Genomic DNA, 22,201 nt, shown 5'->3' on the forward strand with positions numbered 1-22,201 from the left:
TAATGTGTTTTTCTAGGACAGCAGCAGAACCGAGACAACAAAAATGAAGAATAAAAAAAAATAAGAACAAACAAAATAAACTGCACTAGTGATATCTTTCCGCCAGAGGGCAGTGCTGAGCTTCAGGCCTTTTGAAAATGGTCTGGATGTATGATCACCCTGTTGGTTCTGGGAGGTGACCAAGATTCTCTGAATTTCCAGTAGATCTTTTTATACAGAGACAAACAGACAGATTATTGTCCTTGTCTTCTTGTCTGTTGACTTACTGTTTGCATTGGCTTGTCCCAGACTATGATGTCAGACTCATTCATAATGTATTTGGCTTATAGTGTTTGCATATTGCCAAAATATATTATTATAAGTAGTAGTAGTAGTAGTAGTAGGAGGAGGAGGAGTGACACTTATTATTAGAATATATTTGGTTCTTTATTCTAATATATCATTGTTGGTGTTGGCCGTTGAACTTTGCACGTTTGTGAATATGTTTACAAGCATTTTATACAAATGTACTTGTAAACAGGGGCCGGCCCAAGCCTTTATGGGGCCCTAAGGTGAATTGGATTGCATTAATGATAAAATATTGGGGGGCCCTTGGTTATCAGGGGCCCCCAAACAGCTGCATATATTATATATTATATTATATATAATATATATATATATTATATTTTCTGTCTCGTGATCGGCTAAATCAAGTGAGGAAATAGTTTGATTATGGTGATGATGCGCCATGGGTTTAGCTCCGTCCGGCCGGGCCCAGCCCCTTACACACACTACCCCACCCTTCGCGCACATGACCCGGGTCACATGACGCTGAAGCCTCGCTACTACCTCCTGGTTCATGTTCGGTCAGACAAGCTACTCGGAGCGAAGCTAGCTGTTAGCTTCAACTGTCCCGACGGCCGAGATGGTGAGTGGAAAACTAAACAAACAACCACGAGTCTTTTCTGACTCGACAAAAGTAAATGGCTGTGTTTATTTTTGTTTATTTTAGTTTGCGTGACAGCGTTGGCGGACAGGAGCCGCTCCACGTTCACAGCTGTCAGGGGAAAGGCTAACAGGCTCGCTGGAGTTAGCACCAGTAACTAACGTTGTGCGAGGCCGTGCTCCGTGTTTTTTTTGCGGGTGTGTTTTGACTGTTGAGCCGCCGAACAGCTGTGCTCGCGGTTACTAACAGTGCGCCACTAAATAAAAGTGAGGCCATAATTTACATAAGTAACATGTTCGTGTTGATGGAACACGGGAGATAATTCTACGTTGTTTTGCTAACGTTGCTTGTTAGCGCGGTGTAATGTTTTAGTAAAGTTGCAAGAGCAACAGATCTTGGTTTTCAGAAGTGATTTAAGGATTAAAGGACATGCAGCTTGGCTTCAAATGAAACGCATTGATTTAAAAAAACTTGACTAGTGAGTGTGAGGCAGCGTTACTGTGACTCGTTACGTTTGTTTTCCACAAGAGACACAAGCCTAAGAAGCTGGAATCGGATCTGGAATCGGATCTTTCCGTTCTGATTTGGGACAGTTTCATATGAAATAGTGTGAACAGCAAATTCAATTTGGTCTTTAATGCTTTTTCAATAAATTGTTGTGAAAAAAACTTATTTGCCAGAGTTTCATATTGTGATGACTGTATAATATACCTACCTTGTTTTGTGATTTCTTATATTTATAAATAAAAATATGAAAGTACACCTCAAAATGCAGAGACAGGAGATCGAGACACATTCACTGTATGTAGATTAAACAGTTTTGTCTATAAATAGCTTTTATCAAATGTCAACTTTTTCACAGATGGAGAGAGAGAAAAAATTAAAACCAACAAAACAGTGCTTCTTCTGATATGTACCAATACCGATATTTACTGTATTTATGCTAACAGAATATTTTTGCCTCATGTTGCAGCAGATGTAGATATGTATTTGTCATTAGACAAAATAAATACATGTAAAAATAAAACAGTAATTAGTGTAGAGCTGCAACTAACGATTATTTCCGTAATCGATTAATCTGTTGATTATTTTCTCGATTAATCGATGAATCGGTTGGTCCATAAAATGTCAGAAAATGTTAAAAAACGCTGATCAGTGTTTGTCAAACCTGAAATGACGATGTTCTTGAATGTCTTGTTTTGTCCACAAAACAAAATGATTCAGTTTTAATGATTTCTTTGTTATGTGGAGCAAGAAAATATTCACATTTAAGAAGCTAAAACAATCTGAAATCTTGTTTTAATCATGAAAAAAGCTTCAAACCGATTATCGATTATCAAAATAGTTGCCGATTAATTTAGTAATCGATTAATCGTTTCAGCTCTAAATTAGTGATATCGGCAAATCTTGTTGTGTGCATCCTGATGTCCAAACAACCATTATAGTGGGCAAAGATATTATGCCTTTGCGATTTCCGAAGAAATCTAGAATCCCCACAATCAAAATTGGGAAAAGATCATATGACTTGTGTGGTTCACACTGTCACGAAGAAGGGAAAGAAAAGAAATGAGTCACAGATTTGTGCCACGAGCCAGCAGTGTGACTGAAAATAGCCGTAGGATGTTGTCAATTAAAGCATCTTTTGCACGTGTCCAGCTGGTGATGGGTCTCTCCTGACAACTCCATGACTGAGCAATATTCTCCAGATTTGCTGCTCCTGCATGATGGAGCTTGTGTGTGTGTGAGTGAGTGAATGAGGGAGCTTGTGGGGAGAATAGTTGCTGTCCAGCTGTGATTGATTGTTGAATTAGTGTGTGGAAATAGCAGATGTTCTCTTCCTCTCTGTGCAGAGACAGTGAAAGCTTACAGAGGTTTTGATAGGTCTTACGTTGGACTGTGATTGGCACACCCACACGTGACCAGGGATGGGACGTATTAGGGCTGATTATTGAACAATTACCAAATTAATTTCCACTTTTGATAATTGATTAATCGCTTTGTCAATAGCCCAAAAATCTCCTTGACTTTTCAGCTTCTTTCACGTGTACCTACAACTCCCTCTTTTGATGTAGTTTTACAATGTTTTCAAATTATGTTCATCAAGTCGATTGTGTGTAAAGCGCCAAAGGATGCTTCTGTCTGAAAATTGCTAAACAAATCTGTCCACGGGTATAAATAAAGTCACTTGACTCAAAGCATCTCCAACAAGGGTGAACATGAACTTTTAGGTATTTGTTTTAGAGATTAATATGAAAATATTTATTGTATCATTTTACAAAACACATTAAAGCTTTGTTAGTTATCTAACAGTTTTGAAACAGGCTTTTTCACGTGACCTGTGTGTGTGTTTACTGATGTAATTCTGTTTTCCAGAGTTTCCTGGGAGGTTTATTTGGGCCGGTATGTGAGATAGATGTACTGCTGAACGATGCAGAGAGCAGAAAGACGGCCGAGTTGAAGACGGAAGACGGGAAAGTGGAAAAACACTACCTGTTCTATGATGGAGAGTCTGTGTCTGGCAAGGTAAGCTCACATTATTAATAAACAATGGCTTCAGTATAGGGATCCTTGATATTTGGAACATGGTGTTGGTGCCATATTTTATGTAGTGGCTAATTGAACTATATATAAGCCCATAAAAAAAGTTACTTTAGTTTGATTTTTGAAAACTCCAGGATTGTGTTTGCTTCTGGATAGGAACAAACTGAGACCTTTCGATGCACAACAACACAGACATCCAGCATTGGTTCCTGATAAGGGCTTATCATTCACAGATTTCCTTGAGTCTTCACACTGCCTTAAATTGACCCACTTCTGGAAATGGATGACTAACACCAGTATCAAATTCCAGTCGTAAATGAACAACAAGAACAACAAATTACAGGCCTAAACTACTTGTTGTGTAGCTTTGGTCACATGATTTGTATTTTTTCTGGCTCGTTATATAATATGAACGGAGATGATAATATGTAGCTCTCTTGTAGTCGGAGATTGTTTTCATTTTTGAAATGGCATTATATAAAAACATTGGAAGTCAACAAGGCTTTGTGAGCATTTAGATGTCTTTAATATGGTGCTATTTACTCCCAAAATAAGGATTACATTTTTTCTTTCAATATTGATATGCAGTAACTTGGCACACACAGTGGTTCTAATGTCAAATCTGTGACGAATCTCACTTAAAGGCATCAAATACTTTCTGTGCAGGTGAATCTAAATGTGAAGCAGGGAGGAAAACGACTCGAACATCAGGGCATCCGCATCGAGTTTGTCGGACAGATAGGTGAGCATGATTAAAGTCATCTCTTAAACATCTTCCGTTGTTTTTTTGGTTGGTTTTATTATGTGTAATATACATTTCTGAAGCAAGTGCATTCAATGCTAATGGAAGGATTTTTAGCAGCTTTAGGACGGTCGGATTTTCTCATGTGACAAAAAGGTTTAGCAGAGCATGTGGTCATCATGTGCAGCCTGCTATAGGAGAGCTGATCCCATGAAACACTCTGTGTATATACAGCTTTTAAAGGAGTAAAACAACCACCCTGTTTCCTGCTTCATCTCTTTAAGTTCTTCATCTCTGCTTTATTTCAGAGTTGTTCTCCGATAAGAGCAACACCCATGAGTTTGTGGACCTCGTGAAAGAGTTGGCTTTACCCGGAGAGCTCGCTCAGAACAGAAGCTACGACTTTGAGTTCATGCAGGTGGAGAAGCCCTACGAGTCGTACACTGGAGCCAACGTCAGGCTAAGGTATAGCTCCGCACGAGGCAAGCTGCAGCTTCTGTTTCCAGTCACACGGGGGTGTATTTATTATACATAATGTATGACTGGGTGGGCAAAGAAATTCAATATTAGACCAAGTTCAGTCTCATGGCACTGAGCGGTTGCAGGACTGCCTTGTTTTCCAGGAAATGCATTTGTTATTTTAGGGCTACAACTAACAGTTATTTTCATAATCAATCAATCAACCAACCGTCGATTAGTTAGTTTATTTCGATCACATGTATTCACAAGTAAATGCCTAAATTATACATTTGGGTTGACACATATTAAATGCACTTTCTTATAAATGAGCCAAATTAATAAAGTAATCTGTTAATAGGCTGAATATTTTTAACTGATCTGGTGTTTTTGCTATGGACTGGACACTTGACTTTCACAGCTTTTACAATAAGCCAATAAAATAATCAATCTATTAATGAACAATTAAAGTAAAGTCTTATTTTTATTATTATTGGGGTTATAAATAACCCCAATTCTGATAGAATTTAAATAAACAACAGTAAACTGAATACAATTTAATGAACAGCAATAAGGTCAAGACTGTTATCATTGTTATTGTATTGACTGTTTTTGTCTCGCTCGTGTTCTTGCAGGTATTTCCTCAGGGTGACAATAGTCCGCCGTCTGTCCGACTTAGTGAAAGAATATGAGTTAATTGTCCACCAGTTAGCCACCTACCCAGATGTCAACAACTCAATCAAGATGGAGGTCGGCATAGAAGACTGTCTTCACATCGAGTTTGAGTACAATAAATCCAAGTGAGATCGGTTTTTAACGTTCAACTTTTCAAGTATCGAAAGTGCAGAAAAAATTCAGTCCAAATAAGACCTGCCGTTCAGCTTCTCTTCGCGTTTCTCTTTGCTAGATACCACCTTAAAGACGTAATTGTTGGGAAAATCTACTTCCTGCTGGTCAGGATCAAGATCCAGCACATGGAACTACAGCTCATCAAGAAGGAGATAACGGGCATCGGTAAGAATCCAGGGCAACATGTGTAAAAACTAACTATTGAAAACTGTGTGGTGTGTGTGAATGAGGCTGATGAGCCATTTTTTCAGTTTTGCTCCACTTGAACTTATTCCAGCCTCTTCACCTAAATAATGTCGTCCTTTTTAGGTCCCAGCACTGCCACTGAGACAGAGACGGTTGCAAAATATGAGATCATGGATGGAGCTCCGGTTAAAGGAGAGTCAATCCCCATCAGACTGTTCCTGGCTGGTAAGAGCTCTTCTCTCTTTCTTCATCAACAGTGGTGTCGGTTTCCCGCTTTCCCTAAATAGGCACTTTTCTTCTCAAGCTTTGAGCCACAGCCCCATTAAACCTTCTGTTTTCTCCCAGGATATGACTTAACGCCCACTATGAGGGACGTCAACAAGAAATTCTCTGTGCGCTTCTTCCTCAATCTGGTGCTGGTGGATGAAGAGGACAGAAGATACTTTAAACAACAGGTAACACACTCGCACAAGTAGAAGTAATATTTTTACACCAAGATCTGTGTGTTTGCTCAGATTTCCTACTGTATCGATATGTTGATAGTCTTGTTTGCTAAATCTTTGAAATAATGTTGCCTTTACTAGAAATAATCGATTTTTGGAGTCAAATTCTGTGAATTCTGTGAAACGGGAATTAGTGACACCTAATGGTAGGACTGCAGAGTGCAACAAACTCCTCTGCTCATCACTGCTTTTCAAACAGGCCAGGGAAATACGGTGGCCTTAGCATAACAGAAAGGTTCGAAACACTTTTTCTGACTTTAGAATATCTGCCAATAAATCCTCCTACAGCAGTTAATGAACCACTAAATGTTCTGCTATCTTTGCTCCATATAATAACAAAGAAACCATTAAAACTGGATAACTATGGCCCAAACAACTAATCTATTAATTGAGAAAGTATTAATAGGTTATGAAAATGATCGTTCTTTGCAGCCCTCGTTGAAACTAAGGTTTAAACTCTTTAATATCAATTAAAGCTGTTGAGATGAGACACTGCTGCCGAACAGTTAAATTGGCCACATGCATTGTTCCTTCTAGCCACATTAATATATGTGAGACCGATGACATCTTTATCACTTCCTGATTCGTCTACCTCCAGATTCTTAATTGTCCTTTTCTCTTGCGTTCACCCCTGTGATCCCTGTGTGTGTAGGAGATTGTTTTGTGGAGAAAAGCCCCGGAGAAGCTGCGGAAAAGAAACTTCCATCAGCGCTACGAGTCGCCCGAGCCCCGAACCCAGCCGGTTAACGCTGAGCAGCCAGAGATGTGAGGGTGACGCTATAAACTCTTAACTACACATAGACAAACCCCCCAACTCTTCATAGCAGAACAGCCAGAAGTGTGAGAGCTACCCCCCCACTATCTTCCTGGACTGAGAAATGTCACTATACATGAATACACTATAACGTACCCCTCAGATACAACACCACCCTGTCCTTCCTTTTCACTTTACAGCTTCTGATAACAGCTGTTCAGCCACCATCACTCTCTCTCCCCCCCCTCCCCCCCCCCAAGACTGAAACACATACGTCTGTGGCGCACAAGTCTGTGCAGAGCAAACCAACTTAGCCTGTTTGATTTGAGCGTCTCAAATTGATAACACACACTCAGACACACACAAGTGAAGCCGTACAATCTCAGCTTGCTGAATGTGTAATTAAACGGGAGCAGAGATGGAAAAGAAGAGACGGCTCTACCACCATCACCACCACCACCACCACAACCTCTATGGATGTACCCAGAAACAGGAGCTTCTTTACGGTTAATACTTTCCTGGACATTTTGGTTTTTAAAATCTGTGTGGGATAACGAGTTACTAAAGAAAAGTAGTGGGGGAATCATCGTCAAAGAAAAGACGGATGACAGGATAAGCTTTGAGTCACAGCTACTCTCTGTTGTTACACACTGTGCTTTTTCATTTGTCCGTGCAGCCGTTCCCAAGTGTTCCTCAGTCTGGAAACTGCTCATTTCAAGTAAAATGTCAACTTGAGTTTCACGCAAGAAACAACCTTAACAACCTAAAATTACTTTTTCTTTCTTAATGCAACACTACTCAACACAGGCATAATGTCGACATTGTTCATTTCATAATATTGTTAGGAATTAAAATGGATAGAGATATGACAAATCATTTTTTTTGGGGTGAGAATTAAAACCTACAAGATATCAACACTTGGCAAACATTTTTATTAAAATATGACTGAAATTATTAATTTATCATGACAATGGTTAGAGTTAAGGTGCTATTTTGTTATAAATAATAGATATATTGTTTGTCCTCCAAAGTTATCTTCGCGTTTGCTCACGAGAAATACCTAAAAACGTTGTGTGGAAAGAGCAGGAATGACATTTCAGTGCTTTGAGTTCCCTGAAATGAAATTATGAATTTCTGCTGACCTCTGAGGAAGAAAGCTGGGATATATATATATTTAAAAAAACAAAAAACAAAAACAAAAACATTGATGTGTAATTTGTGTGAGTCAAAGTTCTCATATTCAGGCTGGTTTACAAACTTTGAATGCAATTTTCACTGATTTAATGGAACAATGAAATGATGTTGGCTCACTGTACATCCTCTGTTCAGGTCACTGTCATCTTGTTTTTTTTTTAAACACGGTTTACTTCTTTTACCTGTTGGTTTTGGTTAGATGTAGAATCCTCATGTAAACAAACGGCTCACGTCTGCTGTTGAACGCACTGGAAGACATTGACATACTGTAAAAATCCTATCATCTGCCACTGTGATGCTCAGACCAGCAGTTTAGGTCTCACTCTCTCACACACTCACACACACACACAGTGCAGTGATGTTACCCGGTCCTGTGTGCTGCCGGCTCTAATCTGTGCGTCAGGTTTGCACGTTTTTTTTTTTCCTTTCAATAAACTTTGTACAAATCGGCATGGAAGCTGAAATGAAACATCACTAAAAGAAGACGTCGCCTCAGATCTCTCGTCTGTAATAGAAATGATACTGTCATGTATATGTCGCTACCTATTTTAATTTGACTCGAGCTTTTTTTTTTGTTTGTTTCATCATGCTGCCGTGTTATGCGTTTGATTTCTTAAATGTCCGAGCGCTCGGATTTACTGTCTTTGCTATTCCATGCAAATGCTGACTGGTCTTCCTCGTCCTTTTGTCTGGAAATTGTAATTTATTTGCTAGTAATGCGTTGTATCTCTCTGCCTGTGAGATGCAATCTTGATATTTTCTGCCTTTCTCCAAACTGCACAGGTGGAGATTATTTGGTGTACTTACAGAAAAAAAGAAGAAAAAGTTACGAGTTAATGAAGAAACACTTACATGCCAAAACTCTCCCGGCCATCTCCTTCTCTATTGCATGTTATTCTTTATGAATTCTTATCACATCACCTGTGTGTTTGTGTGTGTGTCTTTGTATGTATGAGAGAGAAATGTGTATATATACACCGAACCCAAATATAGAGCTTAAGCAAATAGTGAATAAAGCAAATTTATACTGAATATCTTGTGAAACTGTCATTTTAAGGAAAAACATGTTCAGAAGAGGTCATATGTCTGTGTCCAGCATTTTCATATTATTTTCCCATTTGTGGAGAGAAGGGTCATAGATTAACTTGTATATTATTACTCAATCACAATAGGCTAAAAAAAAAAAAATCTACACCAGATGAAACATTTCCACACGTTGTAATGCTACCACTTTAACTTTGATACATTCAGCTTATTCTTTGCCTCAAACTTGTTGATTTTCAGTTTTCTCAGGGCTTACCGAAACCTTAATGGGGCCCTAAGCTGGGGACCCCCTTCCACCATATAATGTTATTTACTCCTAACCAGTGTTACTTTTTAACATTAGATGGTGGTAAAATCGCAAACAATGGTCTAGTTTTTAATTTGCACTTCCAATCACAAAGTGTGGGGTTACTGTACATGAATTAAAAACAAAGTACAACAGCAGACGTTGCATTTGGATGCAAACTAGTAAACCAGTTTAATAGGCTTGGCTTTGAAAAACTTCTTCAACTACAAAATATAAACAAATAACATGGTTAACACTATTCATATGTATACATGTATCCAAAGATATTTAGATTTCTTTCAAATATTAGAATAGTATATATAATTTGGTTTACAGCAGACTAAGCATCAAGCAGCTGCTGCTTAGTTCACTTATGTCTTGGACTGGCTCTGTTTTCTTTTTGTTGTTGTTGTTGCTTGTTGACAGTATCACTTCAGTGTTGACAGTTTGGCCTGACAAACATATATTGTAGTCAATATCATTTATTTCTAAGAAGTAAAACCGTACACTAATTTCAGACGTCACAAAAGTGGAGCTCGAACGAGCGACATTCTCGGAGCAGTCATCTTGTCGTTCGTACGATCTTCGCGCTAAGCTATTGCAACGTCTTTGGTTTTCCCTGTTTATAAATAGTTAAATTGAAATGTCTTCTCGTGGTGTCATTAATTCTAGCCCCAACGTTTGATCCCCTACAAAGTGCTGACTTTTAATTAATCATAGAAGTGCTTGTTTCTGGTTACGTTTTGAACAAAAGCTATTTTCTGTTTGAATTTATGACCGGCACATTAACGGGCAGCCACACGGCGGCTACTGGTCCTTTTCCACGTTGTGTTAGCAGGAAGACACATTCATGGTTGACCTCCTCAGCTGAAGTTGTAGTAATAACCCGTACATTTTTGTTCCGTGGAGCGGTATGGTGCGACACTAGGGCGTGTTTGCTTGTAACCGAGAGACGGGGCCACCACTGGGGGTTTAAGCATGTCTGTAAACCGGTGTTTACCTCTGTTTTCCCGGCTTCAGCGACACTTTCAACACCGGACTCCTTGCATCAGGGCTGCTGCTGGAAGCTGTCATGTGTCTGCTGGCTCTGGTTTGTTACGAGGACAACGTCCGGCTGGTTCTGTGGTGGTTTGTAGCAGAAATATCTCATCCGACCATTCTCCTCCCAAAGCCCCGGACACGTCTCTGTTTGTCCCCGTGTCTCTGAAGACAGACCTCGCACTGGATGGTAGTGTGGGAGCAGAACTGACCCAGCAGCTCAACAAAGGTCAGAACATTCACTTTCAAATAATCAGAACGGTAATCGGAACAGTAAATAAATTGTCATCGCGATATCACCAAACGCGGTGTACGTATCGTTTAAGGTATAAATATATACACAAACAATGTCGATTGTTTCTCGTGCTAGTTTTGGTTGTCAAATAACTTTTATATAACTTTTAACGTTGTAGTTGCTTTATTTTATATTTTGTAGTCTTCCCTCAAATTGTTTTTATTCTACCATTTAAGCAGAACATGCTTAAAGGGGGCATTATGCTTTGTTGTTGTTGTTACTTGTTAATAATAGTTTCTCTGTGTCTCTTTGATTCAGATGATCTACTGAAAATTTTGAACCGCTTTTACAAGAGGAAGGAGATGCAGAAGCTGGCATCAGATCAAGGCCTGGATGGTGCGTAAAAAAACAAACAAACTGTCACACCAGCTGCTGATCATTTCATTGTTTTCACTGCATTGTTTGTGCAACTTTTGTTGACAGAAGAGAACTAGCAGTGTAGCACAATTTGTCCTGTTAGCAGACTAAGCCGTCATAATACAAATTATGGTAAGTTTAGGTCTTTACAGTATGATTTTGTGTGTGTGTACACAGCTCGCCTCTTTCACCAGGCCTTCATCAGTTTCAGAAAATATGCCCTGGAAGTGACAGGACTCCCTGCTGATCTGCACATCATCTTCAGCGACATCTGCTGCGGCGCAGGTTTCTCATTTTTTTTTTTATCACATCAGAGGTTCTCATACTTTTCCTGTATGTATTTTGCTTCCCCAGCCTCGATAAAGTGCGTCACAAAACAGATAATCGATGTGCAAAAAAAACAACTTCTCTTTCAACAAACCACATTTTTGTGGCTTTTGTCAAGAAGGAAAATGTATGTCCAGTTGCTAGTTCAGGAGTTTGTAAACTCCTAATGAACTGAAAGCTACATAAATCTTCGCTTTGATCATTAAGTCAAATTTCCTGGCAGAATGTGCTTAAAATGGATCAGACCCTGAAACTGGTGTGACGGCCCAGGCCGGTCTAGGTGTTCTCCTTCTGTATTCTCCCTTCCCCCCCTGCAGTGGCTGATGGCGGGGCGGTACCCTGATGGGAAACACCTGTGACCTGTGTCTATATTAGAGGGTTGCAGTCTGCTCGGTCTCTCTCTGCCTGCCGCCAGCGAAGCTCCGTCCGAGCCACCGTTTCCTTTTTTCGTTTGGTTTCTGTTTGGTCATGGTTATGTTGCACATTCTATTAGTTGTAAATAAATTATATCTTTAATTATCGTTCCTCCGTCCTCCCTTGGTCGTTTTTGTTGTGGTCTTGTGAGCCAGACCATAACAAATGGGGGCTCGTCCTATTGGTGTAAGTTGTTGCGTAATGTTGCTTCTGCGGAGATTGATGACTGATGTTTGCGAAGCGCTTTGTTTGATGTTCGCGCGTTGATTGCTGTGACGTCATTCTGGGGGTTCCGTGAGGGATTCCCCGTCGGAACGCTCGTAGGTGAGGATTGTACGAGAGGAATTGTTTTGGGCTAAGTATGTGGCTGTGATAGACGTGAGTGTGTTTGTGTAGGAGGATACAGGGAGAAGTTGCGTGTTGGCCTCGGTTTTCGCAATCAGTGTGGTGTCTCCCCGGCAGGATAAGCGCGTTTCCCCTTTGGGTTTCGTGGTGCCACTGTAGTGTGGGGTGAAAGTGGTTAGAGCGATTGTCTCGGGAGCACGTCCATAGTGCGGACGGGTTGCCAGCTTGCTGGTCGCTTGGTCACACTAGTGGTAGAAAGTGCGTAAGTACCCGCCATCAGTATCCCCTGAAGACTAGGGTTGAGTTTAGGTAGAAATGGATAGGCAGTTAGGGGGGGTTCATCCGCTGGGATTGAGGCCATAATCGTGTCTTCTTTTTCGTTTCCTTGGTGAGTTTGTCTTTGCACGTCTGTTATCATGGCAGGAGTAGAGGATTTTGTGAGGGCACCTTCAGAGGAATTTGTGGAGCAGTGCACAGAGTTTCTGTAAGAAAGAGTTCATATGTAGTAGTAACTTATCACAGTACAGTTTACTTATTTATTTTATTTTCTGCTGCTCTTTAGGTCACATAGATGACATCTACCCATACTTTATGCGCCATGCCAAGCAAATCTTTCCCATGCTGGACTGTATGGATGACCTGAGAAAGATCTCCGACCTCAGAGTCCCTGCCAACTGGTTTGTATAATTACTCCAGTCATTTAAATGGTTGCATTTGTTCTGAGTTTCACACTCTATTCTGTCTCTGTCCCTCTGTTTTGTTTATTAGGTATCCTGAGGCCCGTGTCATAGAGAGGAAAGTGATTTTTCATGCCGGTCCCACAAACAGTGGAAAAACCTATCATGCCATCCAGCGATACCTGGCTGCTAAATCTGGAGTCTACTGTGGTCCACTGAAACTTCTGGCCCACGAGATCTTTGAGAAGAGCAATAATGCTGTGAGTATCATCTGATCATGATCTTTTACATGTTATAGGTGGTACTGTTGCATGGGGTCAACCATCCAAAGCAATGGACAGTGCACTAGAGATGTGAAGAAGAAGAGTACAGGCTGGGTGCTGGAGTGGGTGATGTGTGACAGAAGAAGAGCAGCAAAAGTGAAAGTGAAGGTCTACAAGACCTGCTGTGATGTGTGGCTTGGAGACAGTGGCACTGTCTAAAAGACAGGAGGGGGAGCTGGAGGTGGCAGAGCTGAAGATGCTGAGATTTTTGTTGGGAGTGACCAGGATGGACACGATTAGAACGAGCATGTTTGAGAAATAGCTCCGGTTGAGAGCTTTGGAGATAAAGTATGAGAATCAAGGTTGTGATGGTTGTGCATGTGAAGAGGAGGGATAGTGTTTATACTGTACGAAGAATGTTGAAGAAAGTGCTGCTGCAAATCTGATTGCCTAAGCAACGCCCAAGAGTCGGCATCAGGTTGTGATCAGAGGAAAAGAAAAATATTGATAGTATTGAATCACAATACTTATAATAAAATCACAATAAATCACAATTGCAACACGACGTTATGGAGCACTCTGTTGTTTTCTTCTTGTAATGTTTGTATCTAATGGGTGTGTGTGTGTGTGTGTGTGTGTGTACTTCCCAGGGTGTGCCATGTGACTTGGTCACAGGAGAGGAGAGGACGTTTGTTAACGCGGAGGGTCGAGCTTCTGATCACGTGGCCTGCACCATTGAGATGTGCAGTGTCAATACACCCTGTGAGTAAAACGTAACACACAACAGGGGCACCAGTGTGTAGCGAGATAATGAAATAGCTTTTTATTATTATTATTTTGAACATCACCCCCGTGATTAACCACAGATTTGATTTGATTTCCTCCTTCAGACGAAGTGGCTGTAATTGACGAGATTCAGATGATCAGAGATCCTGCACGAGGCTGGGCCTGGACCAGAGCACTACTGGGTTTGTAATACTCTTTTTTTTTTTTTTGTAAATATCTGTGAATAAAAGGTTGTTTGATAGGAAACACTCTGCTCTAATTTTTTTTTTTTTTTTTTTAATATAATTTCTTTTGAATTACAATATTCTTTTGTACAAACAATGCTACCACTTTGCACAATATTATATTATAAGATATAAAGTACAATTCTTATTGCACTTTATTGACGTTTTTTATAAACTTGAAATTTGATTGGGATCGTTTTAAGTTCAGTTTAGTTGTATTGTGTTGTCCTAATTAAATTTTGTTTTAATTATATTTTTTGTTTTTGCTGTGCCAACAAAACACACTTTTATTGAACTGAACTCTTTTTCCCCCCCTGTGTATTTGTGTAGGTCTCTGTGCAGAGGAGATCCACATATGTGGAGAACCTGCAGCTATAGACTTTGTCAAAGAGCTGATGTTCACCACTGGAGAGGAGGTGGAGGTGAGGCTGTTGTCCAGCTCTTTTTGCTCAGACATCAAATATGCAATGTCCACTTAACTCTCTTTGTCCCTTCTTTCCTGTTAAGGTGCACACCTACGAGCGTTTGACTCCGTTCTCGATCTTGGATCAGGCCGTGGAGTCGTTAGACAACCTGAGACCGGGAGATTGTATTGTCTGCTTCAGCAAAAATGACATCTACTCCATAAGCAGACAGATTGAGGCCAGAGGACTGGAGTGTGCTGTGATTTATGGGAGCCTACCTCCAGGTGAGTGAGTGAGTAATTGATTGAAAGGTTTTTGACAAAATTTCACATCCTGCTCCTCGTAAGGTGGTTTAGCAACGGTGCCTCGCAGAATGATGGGACTCAGTTTAAATCCCAGTTGGACTCTTCTGTGTGGTGACCATAGATGTGAATACTGTATGCCTCTTTGGCATAGGGGAATGGCTTGAGACATGTCCTTATTATGACTAAAAGTATAAAAAGATGGGTATATTGAAGTGAAGCTGTCTCACCAGATTTTAAAAAGCCTTTGAAATGTTTGGTCCCAAATGGGTTTTTTCCTTGGAATTCAACTCAATACGTTGATTACGTTAATTTTTGATGTTTAATTATCAGTGATACATTTATTTTTCTGTGTTTTCCAAAACTTGAGTTAAAAATTCAAGATTTATTTATTTGTAATGAAATCATTTACAGTATTTTCTCTAATTTGGGAGACCAAATTCACATCCCAATATTAAAAAAAAGGTCTTTGTTTAAAAACTGAATAAACATGTGTGATGCCAAGGAAAAGCAATCGATTCAGAACATTCAGCCAATCAACACCAACTGTCACCCCAATGTTGAATATACTATATCATATCATTAGTTGATTATTGTAAACCTGGAGGTTTTTTTTTATATTTAAAAACATATTTAAAATGTATTGAAACATTTTGAGGGGTTTAATTCAAAAGAATTCAAATACAGTAAAACATGTCAGACACATTGAGTATATGACTCTGCTGATTAACAGAGAATTAATGTGTTAACAGGCACCAAACTGTCTCAAGCCAAGAAGTTCAATGACCCCGATGACCCCTGTAAGATCATGGTTGCTACAGATGCCATTGGAATGGGCCTCAACCTGTAAGTACCATCATACACATCGTATTAATAACAACAGGGTCTCTTTTTTTTTCCAACAGTAACATTCTATAATATTTCACTATTTCATTTTAATGGTCAATGGTCTGCGTGGCTTCCGCTTTTCCCCTCTAGGAGTATAAAACGAATCATCTTCAACAGTCTGATGAAGCCCAGTATTAATGAGAAAGGGGAGAAACAGATGGAGACCATCAGCACGTCACAGGCTCTGCAGATATCTGGTCGAGCTGGGAGGTCAGTCTGCTCAGTTGTGTGTAACTTTGCGGAGGATTTATTAGCAGGGACTGCATATACTACGCCTAGTGTTTGTGTAACTGTATAGTCTAATTTGTTGTAGAATGAGCTATTACGTAAATATATATTTTATGCAAGGCCTGGTCTACAGCAGCTAGAATGGACACACCAGCCAGATCGCGTGTTCTGTAATTTCAAGCAGAAGCTTCCCACGCAAACCACGAAGAATGCCACCGTAGTTCCCCGATCTGCTTGGGAAAGGGAGGTGTGAGCAGTGGAGTCCTCCATTTTGCTGCAATCTGCAGTCCCACCATAAGATGTCGCTAATTCTTTCACCCCGGATCTTTTGAAATTACAGCTTCGCAGTCATTTTGATGGTCACTGACTTGTCGATAGAAAAACAGACTCAAAATTAGTGTAATGTTGAACTGAGGTCAGTTAAAATGACAAAGAAGTCATGTAAGATTTATTTTCCTGATTTTTTTTTTTTTTGCTGTTGCAGGTTCTCATCCAAGTTTAAAGAAGGAGAAGTTACCACTATGCACAGAGATGATCTGCCTGTCCTAAAGGAAATACTCAGCCACTCTGTTGACCCCATAAAGGTAATGCACATTCACACACGCATGCACATTCACACACACACACACACACATTCTTGTACTTGCTGCATACTGAGGACTGGGTTGCTGACAAAGTGAGGACCAGCATTTCCACTTTATAAATCAACACAATTACAAATATCTACTTCATGAATGACATCTACAAAGAACTACTGGTTGCAGTACCATAAAATGTCTGCAGGTGGAGCCCCAGAGCAAAAAGGGCTGGAAAACTTTTTTTATTTTTATTTTTTATTATTATTTTTGGTCCAAAATTTTACAAAAAACATCATACTTATACCATGTCGACAAAATTAAAAAAAAAAAATTGACCCAAAATCTTTGGTCCAAAATTTGACACAAACGTCATACTATATTATGTTGTCCAAAATTTGAAAAAAAAAATTTGACCCAGAATTTTGGACCAAAAATTTTGGACCCAAAATTTGACAAAAACATCATACTATATTATGTCGTCCAAAATTTGGAAAAAAAAATTTGAGCCAAAATTTTTGACCCAAAATTTGACAAAAACGTCATACTATACTATGTCGTCCAAAATTGTAATTTATTTATTTTTGACAAATTGAGTATAGCATGTTTACAACCTAAGGAAGTGATTTCAATGAAAACAAAGTGAGGACCGGCCAAAATGTCCTCACTCCGTAAAAATGACCTCACTTTGTTGCTCACTGGTCCTCAGTATGCCGCAAGTACAAGAACACACACACACACACACACACACACACACACACACACACACACACACACACACACACACACACACACACACACACACACACACACACACACAGACTTAATCGATTCCTCAAAAATCAGTTTCCACCTCACTAGGACTTTTGAGGTTTTGGTCTCCATGAGGACTACTAGTCCTGACCAGGACTTACAGTATCTCTCCTCTTTTCTCTCAGACTGCCGGTCTTCATCCCACAGCAGAGCAGCTGGAGATGTTTGCGTATCATCTGCCTGATGCTACACTCTCCAATCTTGTTGTGAGTAAAGTCATATTTTCATGTACCTGTAAAAGTGTGACGACAAAGATTGATCTACAGTCAACGACTTGATGGCTTTTCTGACCCTCAAAGTGATTTTTTTCAACAAAAGCACCAAGTGACAGTGAGGGCGGGTCACATGAATAGTTCTTTTTCCATCTTCTCATCCAGAAAAACTCCTCCGTTTGTGTCTTTTTCTCAGGACATATTTGTCAGCCTGTCTCAAGTGGACGGTCTGTATTTCGTCTGCAACATCGACGACTTCAAGTTTCTGGCTGACATGATTCAGCACATCCCGCTCAACCTGAGGTCACGCTACGTCTTCTGCACCGCTCCCATCAACAAGAAGCAAACGTTCGTTTGCACCTCCTTCCTCAAGGTAAGGAGGAGTGGAAGTGAACAAGGGACAGGAAGCTGATGAGATTAAAGGAAGTAAGGTTTAAAGCAAAGAGAACATTGAATATGTTGTTATCTTTGGGACACACTACTTTCCTTTATTAGGTCAGTTTATGAGAGGGTAAGGGAGGGATTAAAAAAAACATTATCTTACTTTATGGTTATATAACACATAAAATGAGATAGCTTATGATAAAATGCTCGTCAGTAAGGCACCTTTGTCGTTCAGGGTTGTGAACTGTTGTTGCTGTTTGTAGTGTTGTGATATAAATGATGATTTTTACATATACTAACTTTCTCACATTCATTTTAATGGTAGAATTGCGAAATGATGATAAATATATGAAAAACAACAGGTTTTCTTTAATAATTTTATAGGATTCAGCATTGTCCAGTGTTGTAAACTGCCCACCACTTACAGCTTTTATTTCTCATGTCAGTTTGCACGTCAGTTCAGTCGCGACGAGCCGCTGACTTTTGACTGGATCCGTCGCCACATCAGCTGGCCTCTGGCTCAACCCAAAAACATCAAAGACCTGGTTCACTTGGAAGCGGTTCATGACGTGTTGGACCTTTACCTATGGTTAAGGTAATAGTTTGGTCATTCCACTGTCTTTAAGCTCTTTTTTTTATGTCTCTGCATTTGGATGCTTTATGTTTCTGGGTTTTGTCCATCCCTTCCGTTTTCATGATGATGGTATATAAAGAAAACCTGCAATGCTGATATATTCTGTCCAATTTGGTACACATTTTTAATTGGACTCATGAGTAGGGTTGGGAATTTCACACATTTTTAGAGAGTCGATTGTCGAGGTCCACGTGTCGAATTTTTTATTTTTTTATTTATTTATTTTTTTTACAGCAGCAGTAACGGCAACAATGCGGGGGTGGGAATTATTCTACACTGTACTACTTCATTTTAGGCTCAAAAACATGGCTGTAATGTCCATTATTGACCATCAGAACAGCGGTAATAAATATGAGGGGCGAAAAAAAAACCGGACTCTCCGTTGAAACGCATCGCCACTCGCCAGACGGCTCAGGTTTTTGAACCTGCGCTCGTTAGGTGTCCACCAGAGTGAAGTACAGTGATCCTGACTGGGTGTGATGCCGTCTTCGTTTGTGTAGCGCTTGTGTTATGTCCCCCACCCCCGTCCTAAACTTAAGCGCAACCTCGTTCGCACTGCACGCACACACACACACACACACTTGGACGCGCACAGCGTCTTTATACAAAACTTTATACAAACTTCCACAGATGAATTGTGTAGACTTTGTTAGTCAAAGGTCACCGTGACGCTACAAAAATGTGTTTCTGTCTTTGTGGTTTGTTTTTAAAAATTGGTACAAATGTTTGCTTGGACTTCAAATATGAAGCGTTTAAGTTTTGCTCGTCCAAAGTCAAGTTCACACTGGCCTCACAAATGATTTTCTTTGGCTTCTTATAGTTCATTTACTTTTGCATTTTAGTCCAGGAAAGAATGTGATTTAAAAAAAGTGTGTAATAAATAATCTTCATTCGCTACACCAGATGTCATTATGTGGTGGACCACCAGCTGGTGTCCTATCTAGACTTGGACCTAAAAGAAAATCTAATAAATCATTGGAATTTCCAAATTTTGACTGCACATGCAGTATTTATTTCATATGGAAGAGGATTAGGGCCACACAGGAAAAAAATATTTGAGTTCTAACTTTATTTAAACGTTTAAAGTCAGAACTCAAAATATTTTTCTAGGTTTTACACCGAAATTCGGCAAATTCAGACTAAAAAGATGCCCTTTAAATCATAACACGACGACACTTGGACAAGCCAATCACATCAGTGGATTCTAATGTACGTTTGTGTGAGACAAACGCAGTCAGAGGTGAGGGGAAGAAGAACAGGCTGGTAAATAAGAAAAGTAGCTTGATGTGATGAGTGGAGTTCAAAACAGCCAAACAAGAGTTGTGAATCTGGACAGTAGAAAAGGGGAATTTCAAAAATCAGTATTTACTTCAAGGTGTTTTACTATTTGCATCTCTGTGAAAGACCACCTCCCACTCTAATTGCTGCTGTTCCCTCTGCAGCTACCGTTTCATGGACATGTTTCCAGAAACCGCCTTGGTTCGACAAATCCAGCAGGAGCTCGACGGCATCATCGAACAGGGCGTCCGAAACATCACTCGTCTCATCAAGGCCACTGACACGGTCGCTCCGGGCCAAGCCGCCGTCAAAAGCGGAACTGCTGCTAGTTACGATTTGACCGGCAGCAGAGGTCAAAGTGGACAGAGAGGACCGAGTGGACAGAAAGGCGAGACGATGAACACTTCTCTCGCCGGTCGCCTGGTAAGAGACGGGCTGCTGACTCCAGATTTGCTGCGGCAGCTGCAGAGGGAGTGGTCCAACGATCAGAAGCAGGATCACACAGAACAGCATCACATTAACAACAAAGGGAAAAGCAAAAAGAAGAAGATATGAAGTCGCGTTCATGGTCGCACAAACTCTCAACTGGTCCCGTGGTGATCAACAACCAATACAAGCCTTGGACGATATCTGATTGTTTGATATAATTTGGGATTTTAAGCAAGTCTGGGAACTTTCCTGGGCCATAAAAAGCTTGTAGCTTGAGCTGGAGTCAACAACAACAACAACAGTTCTCTTTATGTCCGTCTGCATTCCACTTGATTTTAGTAGGCTAAAACTGAGCTTCCTCCCATCGTCCAAAAACATGCAGATTTGGGGATTAGGCAAATCGGACACTGGACAATTGACCGTAGGTGTGTGGTTGTGACCCTGTGAAGGACTGACTGTACCCCACCTTAAGCCCCCATGTCAGCTGGGATTGGCACCAGCGTCCCCCCCGACCCTCACATGGAGGATAAAGAAGTCGTTCAGGATCTTTTGAACTATGTGGTCCGTGAATCAGATATCTGGTGATGAATTCTCCCCTATCCCCCCCAACGATCATGAATATTAACCATCAGGAAACAAGGAATACATCCATTTGTCTTGGAATCTTTGAGGTAGAAATCATGACCTTTATCAGATTTACCACAGTCCTGTGCTACACTGTGAAAAATGCAGCATTACTGTGAGCAGTGCATTGCGTAGGTGAGATGCACAGTTGCACATCAGACAATAGATTGAGTGTATTTGGGTCAATTATGAAGCATTCAGTGAATACTGCTCTCTAATCAATTCCATTCTCTGTGAACGGAAAAAAAACTGGACTGTGTGTCTGTACACAGATGAGATGCTATATTTTCCTTGTTTGTATATTAAAGTCCATGACAATAGTCATGAAACGCGTGTTCTTTTAACTATCTTTATTTATGTGACATAAACAGACATAGCATTTAATGTGTCATGTAAAGGTGGGTCACCACCTTTAGTAAATAGTAGTTGGCATGATCCTTTTTTAATTTTAAAGGAGTTGATTTTCAGTAAAAAATTTAAGTAACGGAGAGCTAAAAAGTTATTTACATAACATGTTTCTTTGATAGGAACAAATACAGCACACAGGGCCCTCACAGGTCCTTCACTAAGTTTGTGAATTTGATGTCAACAAAGGTGTAGGAACTCTTCTAATGGCAACACAATAATCTAATGATATAATATTCTCCCATCATATTTATCCTCTTTTTAGGAAATTGTAACCAAAAAAAAAAACTAAAAAGCAGAGAACTAACCAAAAATTGCTCAAGTTGCCAAGGATCAATATGTTTAGAGAATATTTTCAAGTGACAAACAAGAATCTCTGATTACATCCTTATAAATCTTGAGATTTTGGAATGAGAGGAAAGATGTTCTCGCATTTCAAACTTAATCACGAGGATTCTAAGTTCTAAGAACAATAATAACCTTTTTTTATAATTCAGGGAACCTGAGTAACGAGCTCTTTTGTATGTTTGTGTATTTTTCCAAATCACTCTTGTAAAATTCTAATGATTTTTTTACCTATTATGATCATTCTAAAAATGGAAATTATCCATAATTTTATCACATATTGGGCCCTTCATAGTGTACAGCATGGTTCCTTCCTTCCTTCCTTCCTTATTACCTCCCTCCCAGCCTTTATATGACAGTGTTATTGACTGGTCTTGATCTTAAACCATATGGACCTATTGAAACCAAAGTATATTGGTTAGAAACAATGAACATAGGGACAGAAAAATAAGAAGACGGCAGCATGGCTGTGAG

At 39.9% G+C, this 22,201-nt stretch overlaps 2 protein-coding genes across 2 annotated transcripts; both read left to right on the forward strand.

Annotated features, from left to right (window-relative positions):
- Positions 1–815: 815 nt before the first annotated feature.
- Positions 816–9,146, forward strand: vps26a (VPS26, retromer complex component A). Its single transcript, XM_083901219.1, has 9 exons — positions 816–907; positions 3,299–3,448; positions 4,133–4,208; positions 4,517–4,673; positions 5,300–5,464; positions 5,572–5,678; positions 5,823–5,924; positions 6,045–6,154; positions 6,855–9,146. Exons 1-9 carry the CDS (start codon positions 905–907, stop codon positions 6,969–6,971), a joined length of 987 nt encoding a protein of 328 aa, XP_083757345.1. The 5' UTR covers positions 816–904; the 3' UTR covers positions 6,972–9,146.
- Positions 9,147–10,458: 1,312 nt separating this feature from the next.
- supv3l1 (SUV3-like helicase) lies at positions 10,459–20,935 on the forward strand (the record flags this gene model as incomplete). The annotated part of the gene is made up of 16 exons (XM_083901094.1): positions 10,459–10,747; positions 11,072–11,149; positions 11,348–11,455; positions 12,819–12,933; positions 13,025–13,193; positions 13,847–13,958; positions 14,087–14,164; positions 14,537–14,628; positions 14,714–14,894; positions 15,665–15,758; positions 15,891–16,010; positions 16,513–16,612; positions 17,542–17,622; positions 17,825–18,001; positions 18,459–18,607; positions 20,089–20,935. 16 exons carry the CDS (start codon positions 10,459–10,461, stop codon positions 20,477–20,479), a joined length of 2,334 nt encoding a protein of 777 aa, XP_083757220.1. The 3' UTR covers positions 20,480–20,935.
- Between the last annotated feature and the right edge of the window lie 1,266 nt (positions 20,936–22,201).

Source organism: Microchirus variegatus, assembly GCF_963457635.1.
Source record: "Microchirus variegatus genome assembly, chromosome: 14".
In the NCBI taxonomy this organism is placed as follows: domain Eukaryota; kingdom Metazoa; phylum Chordata; class Actinopteri; order Pleuronectiformes; family Soleidae; genus Microchirus; species Microchirus variegatus.